This window comes from Erpetoichthys calabaricus, chromosome 3 (assembly GCF_900747795.2).
Source record: "Erpetoichthys calabaricus chromosome 3, fErpCal1.3, whole genome shotgun sequence".
In the NCBI taxonomy this organism is placed as follows: Eukaryota; Metazoa; Chordata; class Cladistia; order Polypteriformes; family Polypteridae; genus Erpetoichthys; species Erpetoichthys calabaricus.
In genome coordinates this window covers 61,930,968-61,949,570 of record NC_041396.2, presented here as the reverse complement: position 1 = coordinate 61,949,570, position 18,603 = coordinate 61,930,968, and the positions used below count along the sequence as shown (strand labels likewise).

Here is an 18,603-nt window from a genome sequence, read left to right as displayed (position 1 = left end):
TATCATCTCCAGACAGAGGAGCAGCTTCAGCGACAGACTGCTGTCAATGTCCTGCTCCACTGACAGACTGAAGAGATCGTTTCTCCCCCACACTATGCAACTCTTCAATTCCACCCGGGGGTGGGGTGGCAGGGAGTGGGAGGGTAAACGTTAGCATAATACAAAGATACTGTCTGTCTGTCTGTATACCTGCATTGTTATCACTCTTTAATTTAATATAGTCTTTATCAGTATGCTGCTGCTGGAGTATGTGAATTTCCCCTTGAGATTAATAAAGTATCTATCTATCTTTAAGTATAGAAATAACTAAAGTTTCTCAAGAAAAGCTAAGTTTAGAGAAGATACATTTTTCCCTTTTTTTGCCTTTTATTCTATGTGTGGAACTACTTTTATCTTTATTCTTGTGTAGATTATTTGCTTTTAATTTTCACTAAATATTTTTAAAAACAAACTTTTGAACGGAGAGATTTCTTTCGGCACGCGTTTTACCCATGCTTGAATTCGCCTTATACTTCGGCTGTTACAGTGACCATAATAATTGAAATTCAAAATTCTGAAGCATAAAGGCAGCAGAGGTTAGAGTTACTAGGAGTTGGGACTTATCCTGGCAGCAACCAAATCTGGATAATTGCTAATGCACCATGGGGCATACAGGTATTAACATTACAATTAATTACTACTATACACTATTACCAACAATATCAGGGCAGTAATTGTTATCACAACAGAACTGTGCTCAAATCTCTTCAAGCTAAATAAGCCACATCACAAAAACACATTTCTACAGAAGGTTCTTTTTTACAACATGACTTACTTTTATTTGCATATGTGTTTTGTAACAGTATACATTATATTGTACCCAAAATGTTTAGCCAAGAACATATACTATATATTATTAATTATATACTATAACCTCTACCCAAGGCATGAACAGAAACCCAAGCTTAACCTTGTAATGGTCTGCATGTTCTCCACATTCCTACTGATTTTCATTTCAGCTCTTTATTAAAAGTCAATTACCACTCTTGAAAAAATATACTCTTTTGGCTCAATTTTAGCTCAATCTTTATTTCCATAACTAGTGCATTGAAACAAGCTTAATAGCCTGTTATCAATAAAGATAAACAGACAAACAGTAAGGGAAACAGCACATAACTTGCATTATAAAGTAAAATATTTAGAAAGGAATTAAATTTAAAAAGACTGAAATATAAGCTGCCCTGTTACATAAGACAGTTTTATTAAGTAAAGAGAATTTAAGATATTAAAATGTAATAGAATGAAAGTGTGGACAAGTTATATAATTCAAAATCTTTAAAATGAATTGATTACAGCTTAAAAAGGGGTAGAATGAAAATCTACAGCACTCCAAAAACTACTTTGGAACTATACATTGATCAGACACAACACAAACTATTGACTGGTGAAGTAAGTAACATTAATTATCTTGTTACAACAGCAGCAGTCAAGTTGTGAGAGACAATCTCTGAACTAGTGACAGTGTCATGGGCACCCAAGGCTCATTGATAGGTGTGGAGAGTGAAGGATAACCCGTCAGGTCCTATCCCAGAGAAGAGCTACTGTATCACAAAATGCCAAAAAACAGCCATGACAGAAAGGTATCAGAACACACAGTGCATCTCAGGTTGCTGTATAGGGGGCTGTGTACCCATAGACCAGTTAGTGTGCACATGATGACCCATGTCCACCACCAAAAGAATTAACCTTTATAAATAGCAACTATATACAGTCATATGAAAAAGTTTGGGAACCCCTCTCAGCCTGCATAATAATTTACTCTACTTTCAACAAAAAAGATAACACTGGTATGTCTTTCATTTTCTAGGAACATCTGAGTACTGGGGTGTTTTCGAACAAAGATTTTTAGTGAAGCAGTACTTAGTTGTATGAAATTAAATCAAATGTGAAAAACTGGCTGTGCAAAAATTTGGGTTCCCTTGTAATTTTGCAGATTTGAATGCATGTAACTGCTCAATACTGATTACTTGCAACACAAAATTGGTTGGATTAGCCCGTTAAGCCATGAACTACATAGACAGGTGTGTCCAACCATGAGAAAAGGTATTTAAGGTGGTCAATTGCAAGTTGTGCTTCCCTTTGACTCTTCTCTGAACAGTGACAGCATGGGATCCTCAAAGCAACTCTCAAAATATCTGAAAACAAAGATTGTTCAGTATCATGGTTAAGGGGAAGGCTACAAAAAGTTATCTCAGAGGTTTACATTGTCAGTTTCAACGGTAAGGAATGTAATCAGGTATTGGAAGACCACAGGCACAGTTGCTGTTAAACCCAGGTCTGGCAGGCCAAGAAAAATACAGGAGCAGCATATGCACAAGGATTGTAAGAATGGTTAAAGACAACCCATAGAACACCTCCAAAAACCTGCAAGAACATCTAGCTGCAGATGGTGTATCTGTGCATCGTTCTACAATTCAGCGCAATTTGCACAAAGAACATCTATATGGCAGGGTGATGAGAAAGAAGCCCTTTCTGCACTCACGCCACAAACAGAGTCGCTTGTTGTATGCAAATGCTCATTTAGACATGCCAGATTCATTTTGGAACAAAGTGCTTTGGACTGATGAGACAAAAATTGAGTTATTTGGTCATAACAAAAAGCGCTTTGCATGGTGGAAGAAGAACACCGCACTCTAAAAAAAACATCTGCTATCTACTGTCAAATTTGGTGGAGGTTCCATCATGCTGTGGGGCTATGTGGCTAGTTCAGGGATTGGGGCCCTTGTTAAAGTAGAGGGTCGGATTAATTCAACCCAATATCAACAAATTCTTCAGGATAATGTTCAAGCATCAGTCACAAAGCTGAAGTTATGCAGGGGTTGGATATTCCAACAAGACAATGACCCAAAACACAGTTCGAAATCTACAAAGGCATTCATGCAGAGGGAGAAGTACAATGTTCTGGAATGGCCGTCACAGTCCCCTGACTTGAATATCATCGAAAATCTATAAGATGATTTGAAGCAGGCTGTCCATGCTCGGCAGCCATCAAATTTAACTGAACTGAAGAGATTTTGTATTGAAGAATGGTCAAAAATACCTCCATCCAGAATCCAGACACTCATCAAAGGCTATAGGAGGCATCTTGAGGCTGTTATATTTGCAAAAGGAGGCTCAACTAAGTATTGATGTAATATCTCTGTTGGGGTGCCCAAATTTATGCACCTGTCTAATTTTGTTATGATGCATATTGCATATTTTCTGTTAATCCAATAAACTCAATGTCACTGCTGAAATACTACTGTTTCCATAAGGCAAGTCATATATTAAAAGGAAGTGGATACTTTGAAAGCTCAGCCAATGATAAACAAAAATCCAAAGAATTAAGAGGGGGTCCCAAACTTTTTCATATGACATATATTAATCTATCACTACCTGCATTCATGTACAGTAGATATTAGTGATGCACCGATATGGAAATTCAATTTAAAAAAAAAAAAAATTCATAAAAGTTTTGGTTTTTTTTATATAAATTCGGAACGTCTGGTCTAATAATTATGGCTATTACTAATAATTTTATACTTCAATTATTTTGCCTCGGCAGCAGTTGAATGTGGTTTTGCAGCCACATACCAATTTTCTTAAAGAATTTCTTCATACATCTTCAAAAATGAAGCAGCAAATCCTTTTCTCTTGCGGTTCCCTGATGCTCTCTGCATCTCCTTCACCTAATTAAATCTCAACCAATTGTTTCTCAAGTACTTCTTGTGCTTGTTTTTTGATATCTTGGTCAAAAAAAAAAAATCTGAGGATCAAGAACAGTATATGGATAGTGTAGTGACTTGGAGAATGTGCCACTGTAGCATTTTGTGACCTCTAAAAGTGTGTTTTTCGCCATCTGAACTTCAGAATCCATCTTGCCACACTTGCTAAGAAGGCATTTACGCTATTCAACAGATAAAATCACATCTGCAATTGAAGATGAATTCACGTTTATGTCTTTAGTAAGTTACTCAAGTGGTTCAAACAGAGAAATCATATTTTCCACAAGTTCCCACTGATGAGCCTTGAGAGAGGCAGGAAGCTCGCATTCAGCACCATACGCAGGTAGAGTGTGCTTCTGATCAACCATACTTTTCAGCATGTGCCGTTCCAAAAAGTCGGGACATCTTGCTGAAGCATTCTTGTTGGGTTACCTATGTCTGTCTGTATTTCTCTCAGCCACAAAATGGAGAACAGTGAGTGTTTAAACTGAGTATTTATCTCTCAGTGGCAACACAGTTGGAGATGCTTCCCTGGCTCAATAAGCCTTCATTTACAGCAAGTTGTAAAGTGTCAGCTATGAAGCCTAAACTTTTAATGCCACTTTCTTCCATAACTTTTGTAGGTAAAGCAGATAGCAATGGCTGACATGCTACTTTATTAATAATACCTGCCCAATGAATCAACAATGCATGCAGTGCTTCTGTCAGCAAAACTAGGAAATTGTGAATGATATCAGTGGCAAGCCTGAATTATATCAGCCAGCAGTACTGGTTAACATTTACACATCTAAATGATTCCGATGTCACCATTTTTAAGGAACACAGGACGATAATAATATGGTTCCTGATACATCGCATATCTCTAGTAGATAACGTGCAACCCAGAAGCCATTTTAATCTTGCAAACAGTGAACAGCAGTGGAACATTCACTTCTATTAACTTTTTTTTTCCCCCAACAAAGCCCATGTGTTCACATGGGAAGGGCTACTTGGTAGAACATTAAGTTAAGACATTTTCACGGAAAAGTATTGTTAGTGTTTGTCTCTCTCATTTTAAAATAAACTATGCTGAATTATTTTATGCCTATCTTGCTGGCCTTCCAAAATGCATTACTTCACCACTGCATAAAGTTTAGAAAGCGGCTTCTATAATTCTTACCCACAGTGTTACCTGAAACTGAATTTCTACCATTATTAGGCCCCTTCATTGGCTGTCTCTTAATTTAAGAAGTGATTTTGAAATTCTTTAATTATTTTTAAGTGTTTCTGTGGTCTGGCTCCCTCGATCTTAAGCATATGATTATTAGGTATATCCCTACCAAGCCACTTAAATCAGTGGTTCGCAGATTCACTCCTGGGCCTCTCACTATGGCTGCAGGTTTTCATTCCAACCAGTGTTTGCTTACATCATCAACTAGAATGCTGCCAATTACTCTCCGGACTAGGTTAAAAAGTAAGGACTCGGGATTTTGCCATTATGGCTCCAAAATCTGGAATTCTTTATCTGACAATCTGAGGTTTAGCATACTTTTTTTTTTTAGCATACTTTAATATACACTCTAAAATGCAAGCTATACTGTTTCAGTGAAATGTAATTTTTTCCAAGCATTTGGTAAGTGAGCTCTAATATTAAACTGATAAGCTTCACTAAGAAGATAACAAAACATTTTATTTCACTGCTAAATCTAATCTGTAACAGCAAGAATGTACCAAATGAGGGGCTACAACAGATGGTGAGAGAAAAACAAGAGAAAATTTGAAAGATAGAGTGGAAAAATTACTGATTAAAGCTGCAGGAGGGCTCAAAACAACTGATGCTGATCAAATGGAAAATGCAGTGTAAAATAATACCTATATATGACAAATGTCTTTGCCGTGGGTATGGTGACTTTGCTACCTGAAAAAGTAGAACAAAGACATGTCCAGAAACAAGCTTGACTTGTGTCCATGAGGTTGCCATTTGTGTAAACAATTGCAAAGATGTTCTGCAGATATCTTTGTATTTCTAAAAATTAAACTCTAAGAAGCCGCTGAAGCTGAAAAGACAAAACAGTAAGACAGTTTACTGATCCCATTAGTGGCAGTGGCACAGTGCTTAACGCAGACACCTCTAAGCTCCAAGAGCCTGTGGAGCTTACCATATATGTTTCTCTAGAGTTTGTGTGAGGATATCCCCAGTTTCACTTGCTTGCCTCTCACACCATAAATACGTAATTGCTAAGGCGTAGTCACTAAATTTTTTATTTTAGTTTCACATCTTTCCAAGCATATCCTACTTCAAAACTTCCAGTTATACTGGTGGTTGTTTACATAAAAATTCCAACAATGCCAGTCGATGTGAACAGAGTACATATGCTTCACTCAAAATAGACAACTGCAAGAATCTGTGATAAATGCGAATTACCTCCATCTTTTGTAAATGGAAATGTCTTCAATAAATCAGTACCTACCTATCTGTTAGGAAAGCACAGATGAGGTCCTTTGCATTTTTAGAGATGTCCACATCATCTGGAAACCTTAATGAATTCTTATGATCCATAATCTTGCTGTATGTCCCCACCAACGAATCAGCATAAAATGGAGTATCACCTTACAAAACAATATCAGTAATAAAATATTAATGAATATTTTAACACAAAAAAAAGTTTTGCTGTAATTATTCAGTGATAACCTGAAACAATAAATTGGCATTTATGAGAACAAACATATAATTGAAAAATTAATACTTTTTACAAAAAAAAAAAAAAAAACATCAAACAAGCTTTACTCATTTTAGGCTTGTAGAAGGCTGGAGCCTATTGTAGCAGCAGTTAACACAAGACAAGAACCAAACCTGAAATGTCCATTGCAAGGTTCACTCAGACACACACAACAATGTTCATACAGGGATAATTGAAAATTGCCAAACAAACTAACATGCACGTCAATGGGATCTGGGAATAAAACCAAAGTTCTGAAACACAAAGATATAAGTACAACATACAAACTCTACACATACAATGCTCAGGTGCAGGATTCAAACCTAGGACACTAAATTCAAAAGGTAGCAGTAATAACTGCCGAACCACTGTGCTACCCAGAATTATTTTTTCAAAGAGCAGATGTAGTCAAGAAGCATATTTAATATACATACATCTGACACAAATTGACTCGCAAGACATAACTTTTAAGATCCTCTACAGGCAACAAAAATCTAAAGTATATAAGAGAAACAAACTAAATCGTTATCTTCTATACAGTATATATATAAAAAAGTCAATGTGTGTATGTATGTTCCAGCATTACGTCCGAACGGCTGGAGCGATTTTCATGAAACTTGGTACACATGTTCCTCATTGGTCGACTAAAAATACTGTAGGGTGAAATCAGCCCTAACCCACCCCCTTCTGGGTAGGTTGGGGGGTGAGCATATGGTCTTGTATGCATGTTATCATTCAGTTCACACTTGGAATGACCACCCGAGGGCGAACTGGAGGTACAGGGAGTTGGAATATCATACATTTAATGTGCTCAGTGTGGCGATCTATTGCTGTTTGCTGCTCCTGTCAGTACTGGAGGAAGAGCTACAAAAAAAAGACGGCATAGAAGACGGTATGTGAGACTTATAAAACGTATCGTGTCATTACAATCGGGAATATGCAACACTTGAATATAAAACCACCACGAATGCATCTGTATATCGCCATTTTGCTTCACCACATCAAACCATTCATCAAACATCGAAGCACGCACACCGATCTCGTAGGATCCGCAAAGCGGCTTTCTGTCACCTGTAAATAGTAACCAGAGACTCTGACATCACATTCCAACCCTGTTGCTTTTCAAATTAAATAGAGTTGGCCAGTTCCAAGTGTCAACTGGATGATAACATACATACAAGACCTCAAGACAAGGAGTCTTTATTGTTTGTTAATTTATTTTTATAGTTGTGGAGCAGCAGTAGCGCTGCTGCCTCGCAGTTAGGAGACCTGGGTTTGCTTCCCGGGTCCTCCCTGCGTGGAGTTTGCATGTTCTCCCCATGTCTGCGTGGGTCTCCTCCCATAGTCCAAAGACATGCAGGTTAGGTGCATTGGAGATCCTAAATTGTCCCTTGTGTGTGTGTGTGTGTGTGCCCTGCGGTGGGCTGGCGCCCTGCCTGGGATTTCTTCCTGCCTTGCGCCCTGTGTTAGCTGGGATTGGCTCCAGCAGACCCCCATGACCCTGTGTTAGGATATAGCGGGTTGGATACTGACTGGGGAACTTTCTTTTCCTCCCGGGCAACGCTGGGTATTCCAGCTAGTTTTACATAATTCTTGCAAAAGCAATTATCTCTTTACTTATCAGTATTAACATACAGTTAATGAACTGTTAAATTATTAAGAAGTAACTTTAAAACAATTTAACAATCCATTTCAAGTGGCTTATAGAAGTATTCAAACACTAACATTTTTCAGATGTTAGTAGATTATAGATAATACAACAATCTCTTGTGCCAATCGGTATTTTTTAGCGCAAATTCATATTCCTGAGAAGACGAAAAAGATAGAAGCCAAGTTATTTGTTGTCATTTTATAATTCAAGTTTGCAGCTGGATTCTCTTGACAACATGAAAATAATTAAATACTGGGGAATCTTCTATAGGCAGCTTATTAACACTGTTGCACAATTTCCTCATCTTTATACATTTAAAGGAACATTCCAACCAACAGTTTTATTTTTTGGTCTGTTACTTATTCCATGTTGTCTGTAGAAATAGCCAAGAAAAACTTTGTTTCTGTGGAAAACAGAGGTAACAAAATCCCTGATATAACTGGCTTCAATGGGGACCAACACTGAACAACAGCAAAAGATATGAATATGTCCATGAAAACCATCTCAAGTGACTCGTGTCATAATCCACTTGTTAGATAGCCATTTACATCCTTCAAATATGTATTTTGGATAAAATATTGTTAAAAAAACATGTTGAAAATTTGCTTGTGTTCAACAGGTATGCGTTATAACTGAATAAAGCTTCTGAACTGAAAATCCACTTGAGGTTAAGTCACAATTTGGTACTTATGGGTTTTTTATTGACTGACTGTGATACTGCAGTAGTGAATTGATCTTCTGTTTGTTGTAGATTCTTGGATATGCAGAAATATATGACAAACTGTTTACTTGATACTGATATCACACATCTTCAATTTTAAATCTCTAGTTCTACAAGTCTTTCACAGCATGCTCTGCAATGTTGGTATCATGTGAAACAGAGGGTAGCCAATGAATGAGCTATTACTGGGTATGACTGTTGACCAAATGAATGGCGGTCATCCGGTCAATTCAAATGCTTCTCCTACAGAAATTATTCATTTGACAATATTTTATCAAAAATATAGTACATGTGTTGTTTAGAATGTTGCAAGTATGTAACTGGATACAAAAAATATGGATTATGCAGCACAAGTAATTTTTTTTCCCTTTTGATATTTATGTTGGTCTCCATAAATCCCTATTTTATCAGGAGATAAATAGTACAAAGAGAACAAGAAATTACCAAATATGGAGAAAAGTGAAGTCAGGCTATCTAAAGAATTTAAATTGCTTATCAATGTTTCATCTGGGAGCCTTGGGCATGCTGTGTGAAGTTACTCCTGGTTGATGAGTTGGAATTTGGTTCAGTCAGGTTGTGTTGATTCTGGTGGTGCTCCAGGTCCAAACTCTTCCTGTGGTTCTTAATAGTATTGATTGCAGTCTTAAGTGTGAGTTAACATTTGATATCGCCAGATGCTGCATTATTATATCAAACTATCATATAAAGTCAAAGTTAAGGCCATATGTAAACTATGGTTCTGATAACCTGAGCACTTTTTTTTTTTTTGTTTTGGTTAAACACCCTTTTATCTTGACACCACGTTTTAGATATTCACTGTACTTGATATCAGCTGTACTGAATAAAGCAGATCATGTAGGTCAATTTGGATTTTTTTTCTTTTTAAATTCAGTTTTGTCCATCAATAAAAAAAAAAAAACTCTTTGTCGATAAAACAAGAACTCACTGGTCATCCTACTTTTTACACATATGATTCTCCTAGGAAATTCTTCACTGAAGCAACCGAAGCACATTCATGGAAAGAAGAATAAAATGCAAAAAAATCAAGTATTACTTAATTCCAGCCACTGCACAGACATTAATATTTTTGCTTGTTTTGTGAGGTTTATATATTGTTTAATTTCACCAGTTACTTTTGTACTTTGGAAATTCACATTCTGGTTTGAAACTGGTTCAAAAATATGCAGATAGAATAATAATTTGTTTTATACAAGGCAAAGGTAAAGAGGACATTCTTCTCTCTTACATTGTATAATGGTGATGTAAGGAAACAAGTCCTTAAGAAGAATGCAAACCTAAACACCTCTTGGTCTGCTGGGTTATATAAAGGCATCTTTTATTAATGAATCGTGGTCAATATGCAGGAAAGGTGTAATAAAAAACAACGTCCCATCAACAGTTACAGCTATGGTATACTGCTGGGAAAAATAACCAATCAATCACTTGTCTCAAAATCCTACAAGATAATAAGAAGGACCACTGCTCAAGCAGTTGTAAGACCCTTCTTATTTACAGTTAGGTCCATAAATATTTGGACAGAGACAATTTTTTTCTAATTTTGGTTCTGTACATTACCACAATGAATTTCACATGAAACAACTCAGATGCAGTTGAAGTGCAGACTTTCAGCTTTAATTCAGTGGGGTGAACAAAACGATTGCATAAAAATGTGAGGCAACTAAAGCATTTTTTTTTAACACAATACCTTCATTTCAGGGGCTCTAAAGTAATTGGACAAATTAAATAACTGGAAATAAAATGTTCATTTCTAATACTTGGTTGAAAACCTTTTGCCGGCAATGACAGCCTGAAGTTTTGAACTCATGGACATCACCAGATGCTGGGTTTCCTCCTTGTTACTGCTCTGCCAGGCCTTTACTGCGGCGGCTTTCAGTTGCTGTTTGTTTGTGGGCCTTTCTGTCTGAAGTTTAGTCTTCAACAAGTGAAATACATGCTCAATTGGGTTAAGATCAGGTGACTGACTTGGCCATTCAAGAATTTTCCATTTCTTTGCTTTAATAAACTCCTGGGTTGCTTTGGCTGTATGTTTTGGGTCATTGTCCATCTGTATCATGAAACGCCGCCCAATCAATTTGACTGTATTTAGCTGGATTTGAGCAGACAGTATGTCTCTGAACACCTCGAATTCATTCGGCTGCTTCTGTCCTGTGTCACATCATCAACAAACACTAGTGTCCCAGTGCCACTGGCAGCCATGCATGCCCAAGCCATCACGCTGCCTCCACAGTGTTTTACAGATGATGTGGTATGCTTTGGATAATGAACTGTTCCACGCCTTCTCCATACTTTTTTCTTGCCATCATTCTGGTAGAGGTTGATCTTGGTTTTATCTGTCCAAAGAATGTTTTTCCAGAACTGTGCTGGCTTTTTTAGATGTTCTTTAGCAAAGTCCAATGTAGCCTTTCTATTCTGAGGCTTATGAGTGGCTTGCACCTTGCAGTGCACCCTCTGTATTTACTTTCATGCAGTCTTCTCTTTATGGTAGACTTGGATATCAATACGCCTACCCCCTGGTGAGTGTTATTCACTTGTTTGGCTGTTGTGAAGGGGTTTCTCTTCACCATAGAAATGATTCTGCGATCATCCACCACTGTTGTCTTCCGTGGACATCCAGCTCTTTTTGCGTTGCTGAGTTCACCAGTGCTTGCTTTCTTTCTCAGGATGTACCAAACTGTTGATTTTGCCACTCGTAATATTGTAGCAATTTCTTGGATGGGTTTTTTCTGTTTTCGCAGCTTAAGGATGGCTTCTTTCACCTGCATGGAGAGCTCCTTTGACCGCATGTTGTCTGTTCACAGCAAAATCTTCCACATGCAAGCACCACACCTCAAATCAACTCCAGGCCTTTTATCTGCTTAATTGATAATGACATAATTACGGACTTGCCCACACCTGCCCATGAAATATCCTTCGAGTCAATTGTCCATTTACTTCTGAGCCCCTGAAATGAAGGGATTGTGCTAATAAAATGCTTTAGTTGCCTCACATTTTTATCCAATCGTTTTGTTCGACCCACTGAATTAAAGCTGAAAGTCTGCACTTCAACTGCATCTGAGTTGTTTCGTTTAAAATTCATTGTGGTAATGTACAGAACCAAAATTTAAAAAAAAGTTGTCTCTGTCCAAATATTTATGGACCTAACTGTATATGTGAGTGGCATGAAAGCAACAGTGTTATGGGGTAGCAAATGCAAAGGTTTAGCAAATGAGAGAAGTTTGAATATCAGAAATGGTACTACTTTGTATGCTGCAACAAGTACTATGGAGCAAATGCTTATATGATATACACACGTTGAAACAGGAAACAGAAGAAGGAAAACACTGGCAAGTCAAACAGTAAGACAGGCTTTTTTAGTTTAACCAAGTAGGGATTAATGGGTCATATGGTAAAACTTCTTTAAAATTATGAAGCAAATGCGATACTCTGAAATGGGTTCTTCACAAAGAACATGGGGCACAAATGGAGACTGGTTAAGAACATTCTTCACACAGAAAATCACAGATATTCTGAATAAGCTTCGAAGTAATAGCTTGAAGAACAACAAAACTTCATTCTATTTTTTTGGGTTTTTTTTTTTTTTTTTGCAAGACTTTCATGAACAAAAACAGAGGCTATGATTTGTTTAATTGTAGTTGGTCTAATAGATATTGTAAAAATGCAACATTTAAAGACAGTACAATGGTAGCACTGTACCCAAGCCATCTTTTCTGTTTGATTACTACGCTTAACGAAATTGTGTGAAATGTAATAATACTAAACAAAACATGAAAGCTTCTACTAAATGAAAAAGGATAACTCTAAAGATTGACAGATTGAGAGCAGGTCACAGTAACAAGTGTATATCATTAGCATCCCTAGTCTTCATATACCTAATATAAATTTTTTATCTTTACAAAAGCGGATCAATTCTTCTGATGCACCATTTTTTAGCACTTTACTATTTTTTCTCAAATTAAATGAAGGTGATCTCTGAACACAGAAATATTTAACAAAACTGAGATGAAAAACTAAAAACTATAATAAACTATTACAGTACCTGAGCAGACTAACTGAAAAAAAATAAGAACACAAAACAAGCTTCAGTTTTTATAACAGCCAAATATATGCACAGGCTTATTTGCTTTGTAGCCCACTACACCACAGGCCACAACAATACTGAAATTAATCAAAATATAAAAATAAATATTTTTTTTGTCTTTCAAATAAATATTCCAACTACCGGAATGGTCGATGAAATTCTTTTTAACTAACTAGTCTGCGATTAAGCACACACATGCCGTTAACTGCAGGTCTCCAGTAAAGTACAGCAAGTACATGTTAATGGTGGGAATGTATAAAAGTGAATTGCACAATGAAGAAAGTATGCTCTCCTTTATGTCTAATGCAGTATTAGACTACTTCAGCCATTTGTGGTTTGCTTTATTCCAGCTATATTTAGATGGATAATCTTTATTGAAAAGTGCATTTACCTAAACACAAATGATAAAAAAATGTAACCATCTAATAAAAGTGTTCTTATTTAGGATCTGGTTTTGTTTTTGCTTGGTTTTTAATGGGACAGATCTATATGTTTCTACTAATTAACCCATTAACTCCACAATTCTGTCTTATGAGATGCAAAACTAAAATACTTAATAATTCTTTAACCATACTATAATAGAAAATGCATTTGTGAAATAAAAACCGTACGAAGACTAACTAAAACTAAACTGAATAAGATAAGAACAAACACATACATAGAAAATAGTATAAAGAGTAAAAGCTTTAATTTAACATTGATAAAAATGAAAAAAAAAATTATTTTTAATTACAAAATAAAAAAATAAAAATGCCAAAAACATACATAAATATATGTGCAAAGCACAAGACATTGCCCTTTTGGGCTACTTTCATAATGTAACTTTTTTTTTTTTTTTTTTTATAAATTCAAATGTGAAATTATGTTTGCAGTAAGTTATTCATTTATTAAATTTAACTAAAGTAAAAGCAGAGGTAAATGCAATACTACTTAATCAACCTGAAGGAATCAGATGATGACTAAAGGCATTTGAAAATTTCAACTCCCTTTTGATTATCCAACTTTTTTTTTTAATTAAACAGAAAAAAAATTTGTTGCATTACAGAAAAACGAAAATGACAGTCCAAATATCCCAGTATTATGCAACTCATATGAAATGTTAAATCCAGGACCATTTTAACAAGTATTCCATAAAAGACAAAATCCATCCCTAAACATGTAGATCACCATCAAACAAATAAATTCATCATCTCAAAATCTACTTATTGTGCGGTGAGGAGCCACAGCCTATTACGGCCTAAACACAATGAGGTAAAAATATCAAAGAAAACATGGAATATAGTAATATTTGATAGACTACTGGTGAGGGGACGCTGGCGCACGCATGTTGTTGCCGCTCCTCCCTGTAAACAACACTTCTCACAAAATTCGCCTAATTCTACACTTTCTTACGTTTGTTTTATTTCTTTTATTGTACGTATAGTTCGTGGATACAGCTGACTCGAATTGTATGGATTTGGCTTATATTTACAGATTTTATGGACTCTACTTTGACTGGGAATAGCTGAGTCTGTGGATCACGGGACGAGAACCTTCAAGCATTTCTTTGTGCCTGGCAATCTAGGACCTCGGGATGATCTGTCTCCGTGATTATATTTAATTCGCTTTGCTGATCTGCTCCCGTTTCATCTTATAGTACTATACGACTGGGAACTGATCTGATGTTCTTATTAACCTGGCTTTTGGCTCCGGGGCGATCACGCCTGAAATTACCAAGCGTTACATTTTGTGACTGTGTATTGGAACCTCCAACTCCTGCTACCTCCTCTTGCTATGCTTTCTGCTGATTGCTATGGCTGCTCACCTACGCTACCACACCCGCCTGTCCTACCGGTTCCACTCTGCTGTGCTGCTTCTCCACTGCTATTCAGATAAGTATTACTCAGCATCATGCTAAAATACTCTCATGACAAACTCCTTCTTATTAAACAGTTTGTCCAGAGCAAATGGTCTGACTGCAACATCCTAAAGGACGCCGGTATTTTGCAGCGCCCGAAATATATACATCGCGGGTCAGGTCGCCGCCACCGCCAGGCTGCGAATGAAGAGACCACCAGCAGCATTTGCTCAGGAATACGCCGTCCTTCTCATGACCCTGGAAATAGAATTGTCAGTGTGCCAAATTTGCATTATGTGGGAATAAACCCTGATTGCGGCTCTGTGCAGAAAGAAGCCTCATTATGTAATATTGCACTGTTTAACTCGAGGTCTCTTAATGGCAAAGCATTGGTGTTGTCAGAACTCATCACTGACACCAAACTTGATATTCTGTGTCTAACGGAGACTTGGCAAAAACCAAACGAATTTGCGTCTCTCACAGAGGCGACTCCAATTGGTTTCACTTTCCACTCAGAGCCTCGCAGCTCAAGACATGGCGGCGCGCTGGCAGTAATTATCAGAGAAGACTTAAATGTTAAAAGAATCCCAATTGACTGCCCATTGTCTTTTGAGTGCCTGGCTCTTAAACTAACAACGGAATCAGGTCCTGTCTCACTCATTGTTCTTTATCGTCCCCCAAAATACAATGCATCCTTCTTATCCGATCTGATTGAACTTTTGACCCACCTAAGCTCTTACTCTCAGAGAATTATCCTTCTTGGTGATTTCAACATCCATATTGACACCCCCACATCTAAACTGAGAAATGAATTCCTGTCCTTACTGGACTGTTTTGACTTGACACAACATGTTGATTTTCCAACCCATTGTGGCGGTCATATATTGGACCTGATCTGCACTTCTGGACTATCTGTTGCCAACATTTACAACACTGATTTGGGACTCTCTGACCATAAAGCAGTATTTTTCACTGTCTCATTACCTCTCCCACCTCTTACCTGTAAACGACAAATTTCTTACAGAAACCTTAAAAATATCTGTCCCTCTATCCTTTCTGGATCCATTTCTGATCTTTTACTGTCTGCACCTATTCCATCAACACTAGATAGTTTTGTTCACCACTATAACACAGCCCTTCACTCAGCATTAGATAAAACAGCTCCTTTAAAACATAAGGAGGTTTCCTTTAAACGTTCAGCTCCTTGGTATAACTCAGAATTGCGATCTATGAAAGCAGCTGGCCGACACCTTGAGAGAATGTCACGTAAGACTGGCCTCACCGTGCACATCCAGGCTTTCTCTGACCACCAAAGAGCTTACAGAGAAGCACTAACTTCTGCCAAGAACACCCATTATGGCAGAATAATAGAAAGTAGCCATGATAACCCAAGGGTTTTGTTCTCTGTAGTTAATAAACTACTCGAACCCGCATCTGGTCCAACTACCTCTTCTACTGAAGTCTGTGAGGAATTCCTCCACTTTTTCCGTAACAAAATTAAAGATCTAAATAATTCAACCAACATAAATACATCATCTGTTTATATCTCTCCCTGTTTTCCCACTCCATCCAGCTCCTTCTCTAAGTTCTCACCAGTCACATCTGCGTTTGTTAATGACCTGCTTTATAAGATGAGGCCGACTACTTGTGTACTGGACCCCATCCCCACCACACTACTTAAATCCTGCCTTCATGCCATAATCCCGACTGTTACAACAATAATAAACTCATCCCTTGACACTGGCTCTGTGCCGCTCACTTTTAAAATTGCTTCTGTAACCCTAACGTTAAAAAAGTCTGGCCTTGATGCTGACAATCTTAACAATTTCCGGCCTATTTCCCACTTACCTTTCCTGTCAAAAGTTCTTGAGCGTGTTGTAGCTTCCCAACTCACCAATTACCTAACCTCTAATAATTTGATGGAACCCTTTCAGTCTGGTTTCAGGGCGCAGCACAGCTGTGAAACTGCTCTGCTACGGGTAACCAATGATTTGCTTATGGCAGCAGACTCTGGACAAACCAGCATATTAATTCTGTTAGACCTCAGTGCAGCATTTGACACTGTCAGACATGACATCCTACTGTTCAGAATGGAGAACATGCTGGGTATCTCTGGCACTGCCCTCCAGTGGTTCAAGTCCTATCTGACTGATAGGCAAGAGTTTGTTAGTCTTGGCAACAGTAGATCCAGCTCAGCGCCAGTCACACAAGGAGTCCCTCAGGGCTCTGTCCTCGGTCCTCTGCTTTTCTGTATTTATATGCTTCCCCTTGGCCATATTATCCGTAGTTATGGATTGGGTTATCATTTTTATGCAGATGATACTCAGCTCTACTTCAATGTTAAAAGTGGAACTTCATCAGAGCTTTCTCAGCTCACAACCTGCCTTAGTGAAATTAAAACCTGGATGGAGCAGAACTCTTTAAAATTATATTGCAATAAAACTGAACTCCTGCAAATTGGGACTAAAATGCAACTTAATAAAATGAGCTCCTTCCCAGTCCATCTTGGCAGTGATCTCATCAGACCTGCCTCTACTGAAAAAATCTTGGTGTCATTTTTGACTCCTCCCTCACTTATTCCGCCCACATAAATCACATTAAGAAACTTTCTTACTTTCACCTCCGTAACATATCCCGTGTTCGCTCCTTCCTCTCCTTCTCTAATGCTGAGAAACTTGTCCATGCTTTTATCACATCCCGCATCGATTATTGTAATTCCCTACTGGCAGGTGCCCCTTCTAATCTTATATCACAGCTCCAGCTTATTCAAAACTCAGCTGCAAGAGTCCTTACTCGAGCCAGCAGCAGCGAGCACATCACACCCATCCTGCTCCGCCTTCACTGGCTCCCTGTGTCCTACAGAATCGAATATAAAATCCTACTAATAACCTACAAAGCTTTAAATAACCTCGCGCCAAACTACATCAGTGACCTTCTCCATCACTATGTGCCTGCCCGCCCACTAAGGTCCTCTGATTCTGGTAATCTTGTTGTGCCCGTCACTAATCTACACTCCATGGGTGACAGGGCCTTCAGCTGTATAGCGCCCAGACTCTGGAATGACCTACCAAAATTAATCAGGTCAGCTGACTCCATGAATTCTTTTAAAAAACAACTCAAAACTCATCTGTTCAGGAAGGCTTTTAGCTCTACTTGACTTTATTACCTTTCTCTCAGTTTACTTCTCTGTCAAGATGCTCATGTAACCTGTATGTGTGTGCGAGACCATCAATTATGTTGTCTGTTTTTTTTTTTTTTTTCAGAATTTACTGTCTTAATCTTCTTTGTTTATTTATCTGGTTTGTACAATGCTATATACTGTATATTCTGCCGTTCTTTATTTATTCTGTAAGTGCCTTGAGCATGGGAAAGGCGCTATATAAATAAAATGTATTATTATTATTATTATTATTATTAATATAGCATGAAATACACTTACCAACAAGCATTTCAAAAATAAAGACACCCACAGACCACCAGTCACATTCTCGACCATAGTAGCCATCACCACCTTGCGATTTTAGCACTTCTGGCGATATGTAATCAGGGGTTCCAACAGCTGTATCACATCTCACCATCCCTGTCTAAGCAAACAAGCACATTTAGCCTATCATTTTTTATCCTAACAATTAATACTTGCTCTGTTTACATTTTAAAATAAATATGAAATATTGGGCAAACAACAGATAAAAGTAACTTTCAATAGTTTGAAACATACATTTAAAAAAAAAGGTATTAATGCAACATACTGCACATGCTTAAAAAGCTCATGCAAATTTTAAAATGGTATTGTAGAAATTCATTTTGTTTTTTGAAACCACACTAGAAGTTATATGGAGAAAATTTCATGGTT

The 18,603-nt window shown here is 37.5% G+C and overlaps 1 protein-coding gene across 6 annotated transcripts in view; it reads right to left on the bottom strand.

Annotated features, from left to right (window-relative positions):
- The window catches only part of rock2a (rho-associated, coiled-coil containing protein kinase 2a), a 234,846-nt gene that overhangs the window by 118,824 nt on the left and 97,419 nt on the right, over nucleotides 1-18,603 (bottom strand). For all 6 annotated transcript variants that reach the window (XM_051924915.1, XM_051924912.1, XM_051924917.1 and 3 more), the window contains exons 6-7: nucleotides 18,190-18,334; nucleotides 6,194-6,332 (exon numbers count right to left, since the gene is read on the bottom strand). In XM_051924915.1, coding sequence (XP_051780875.1) covers nucleotides 6,194-6,332; nucleotides 18,190-18,334 — 284 coding nt within the window. The remainder of the gene's footprint in view (nucleotides 1-6,193; nucleotides 6,333-18,189; nucleotides 18,335-18,603) is intronic.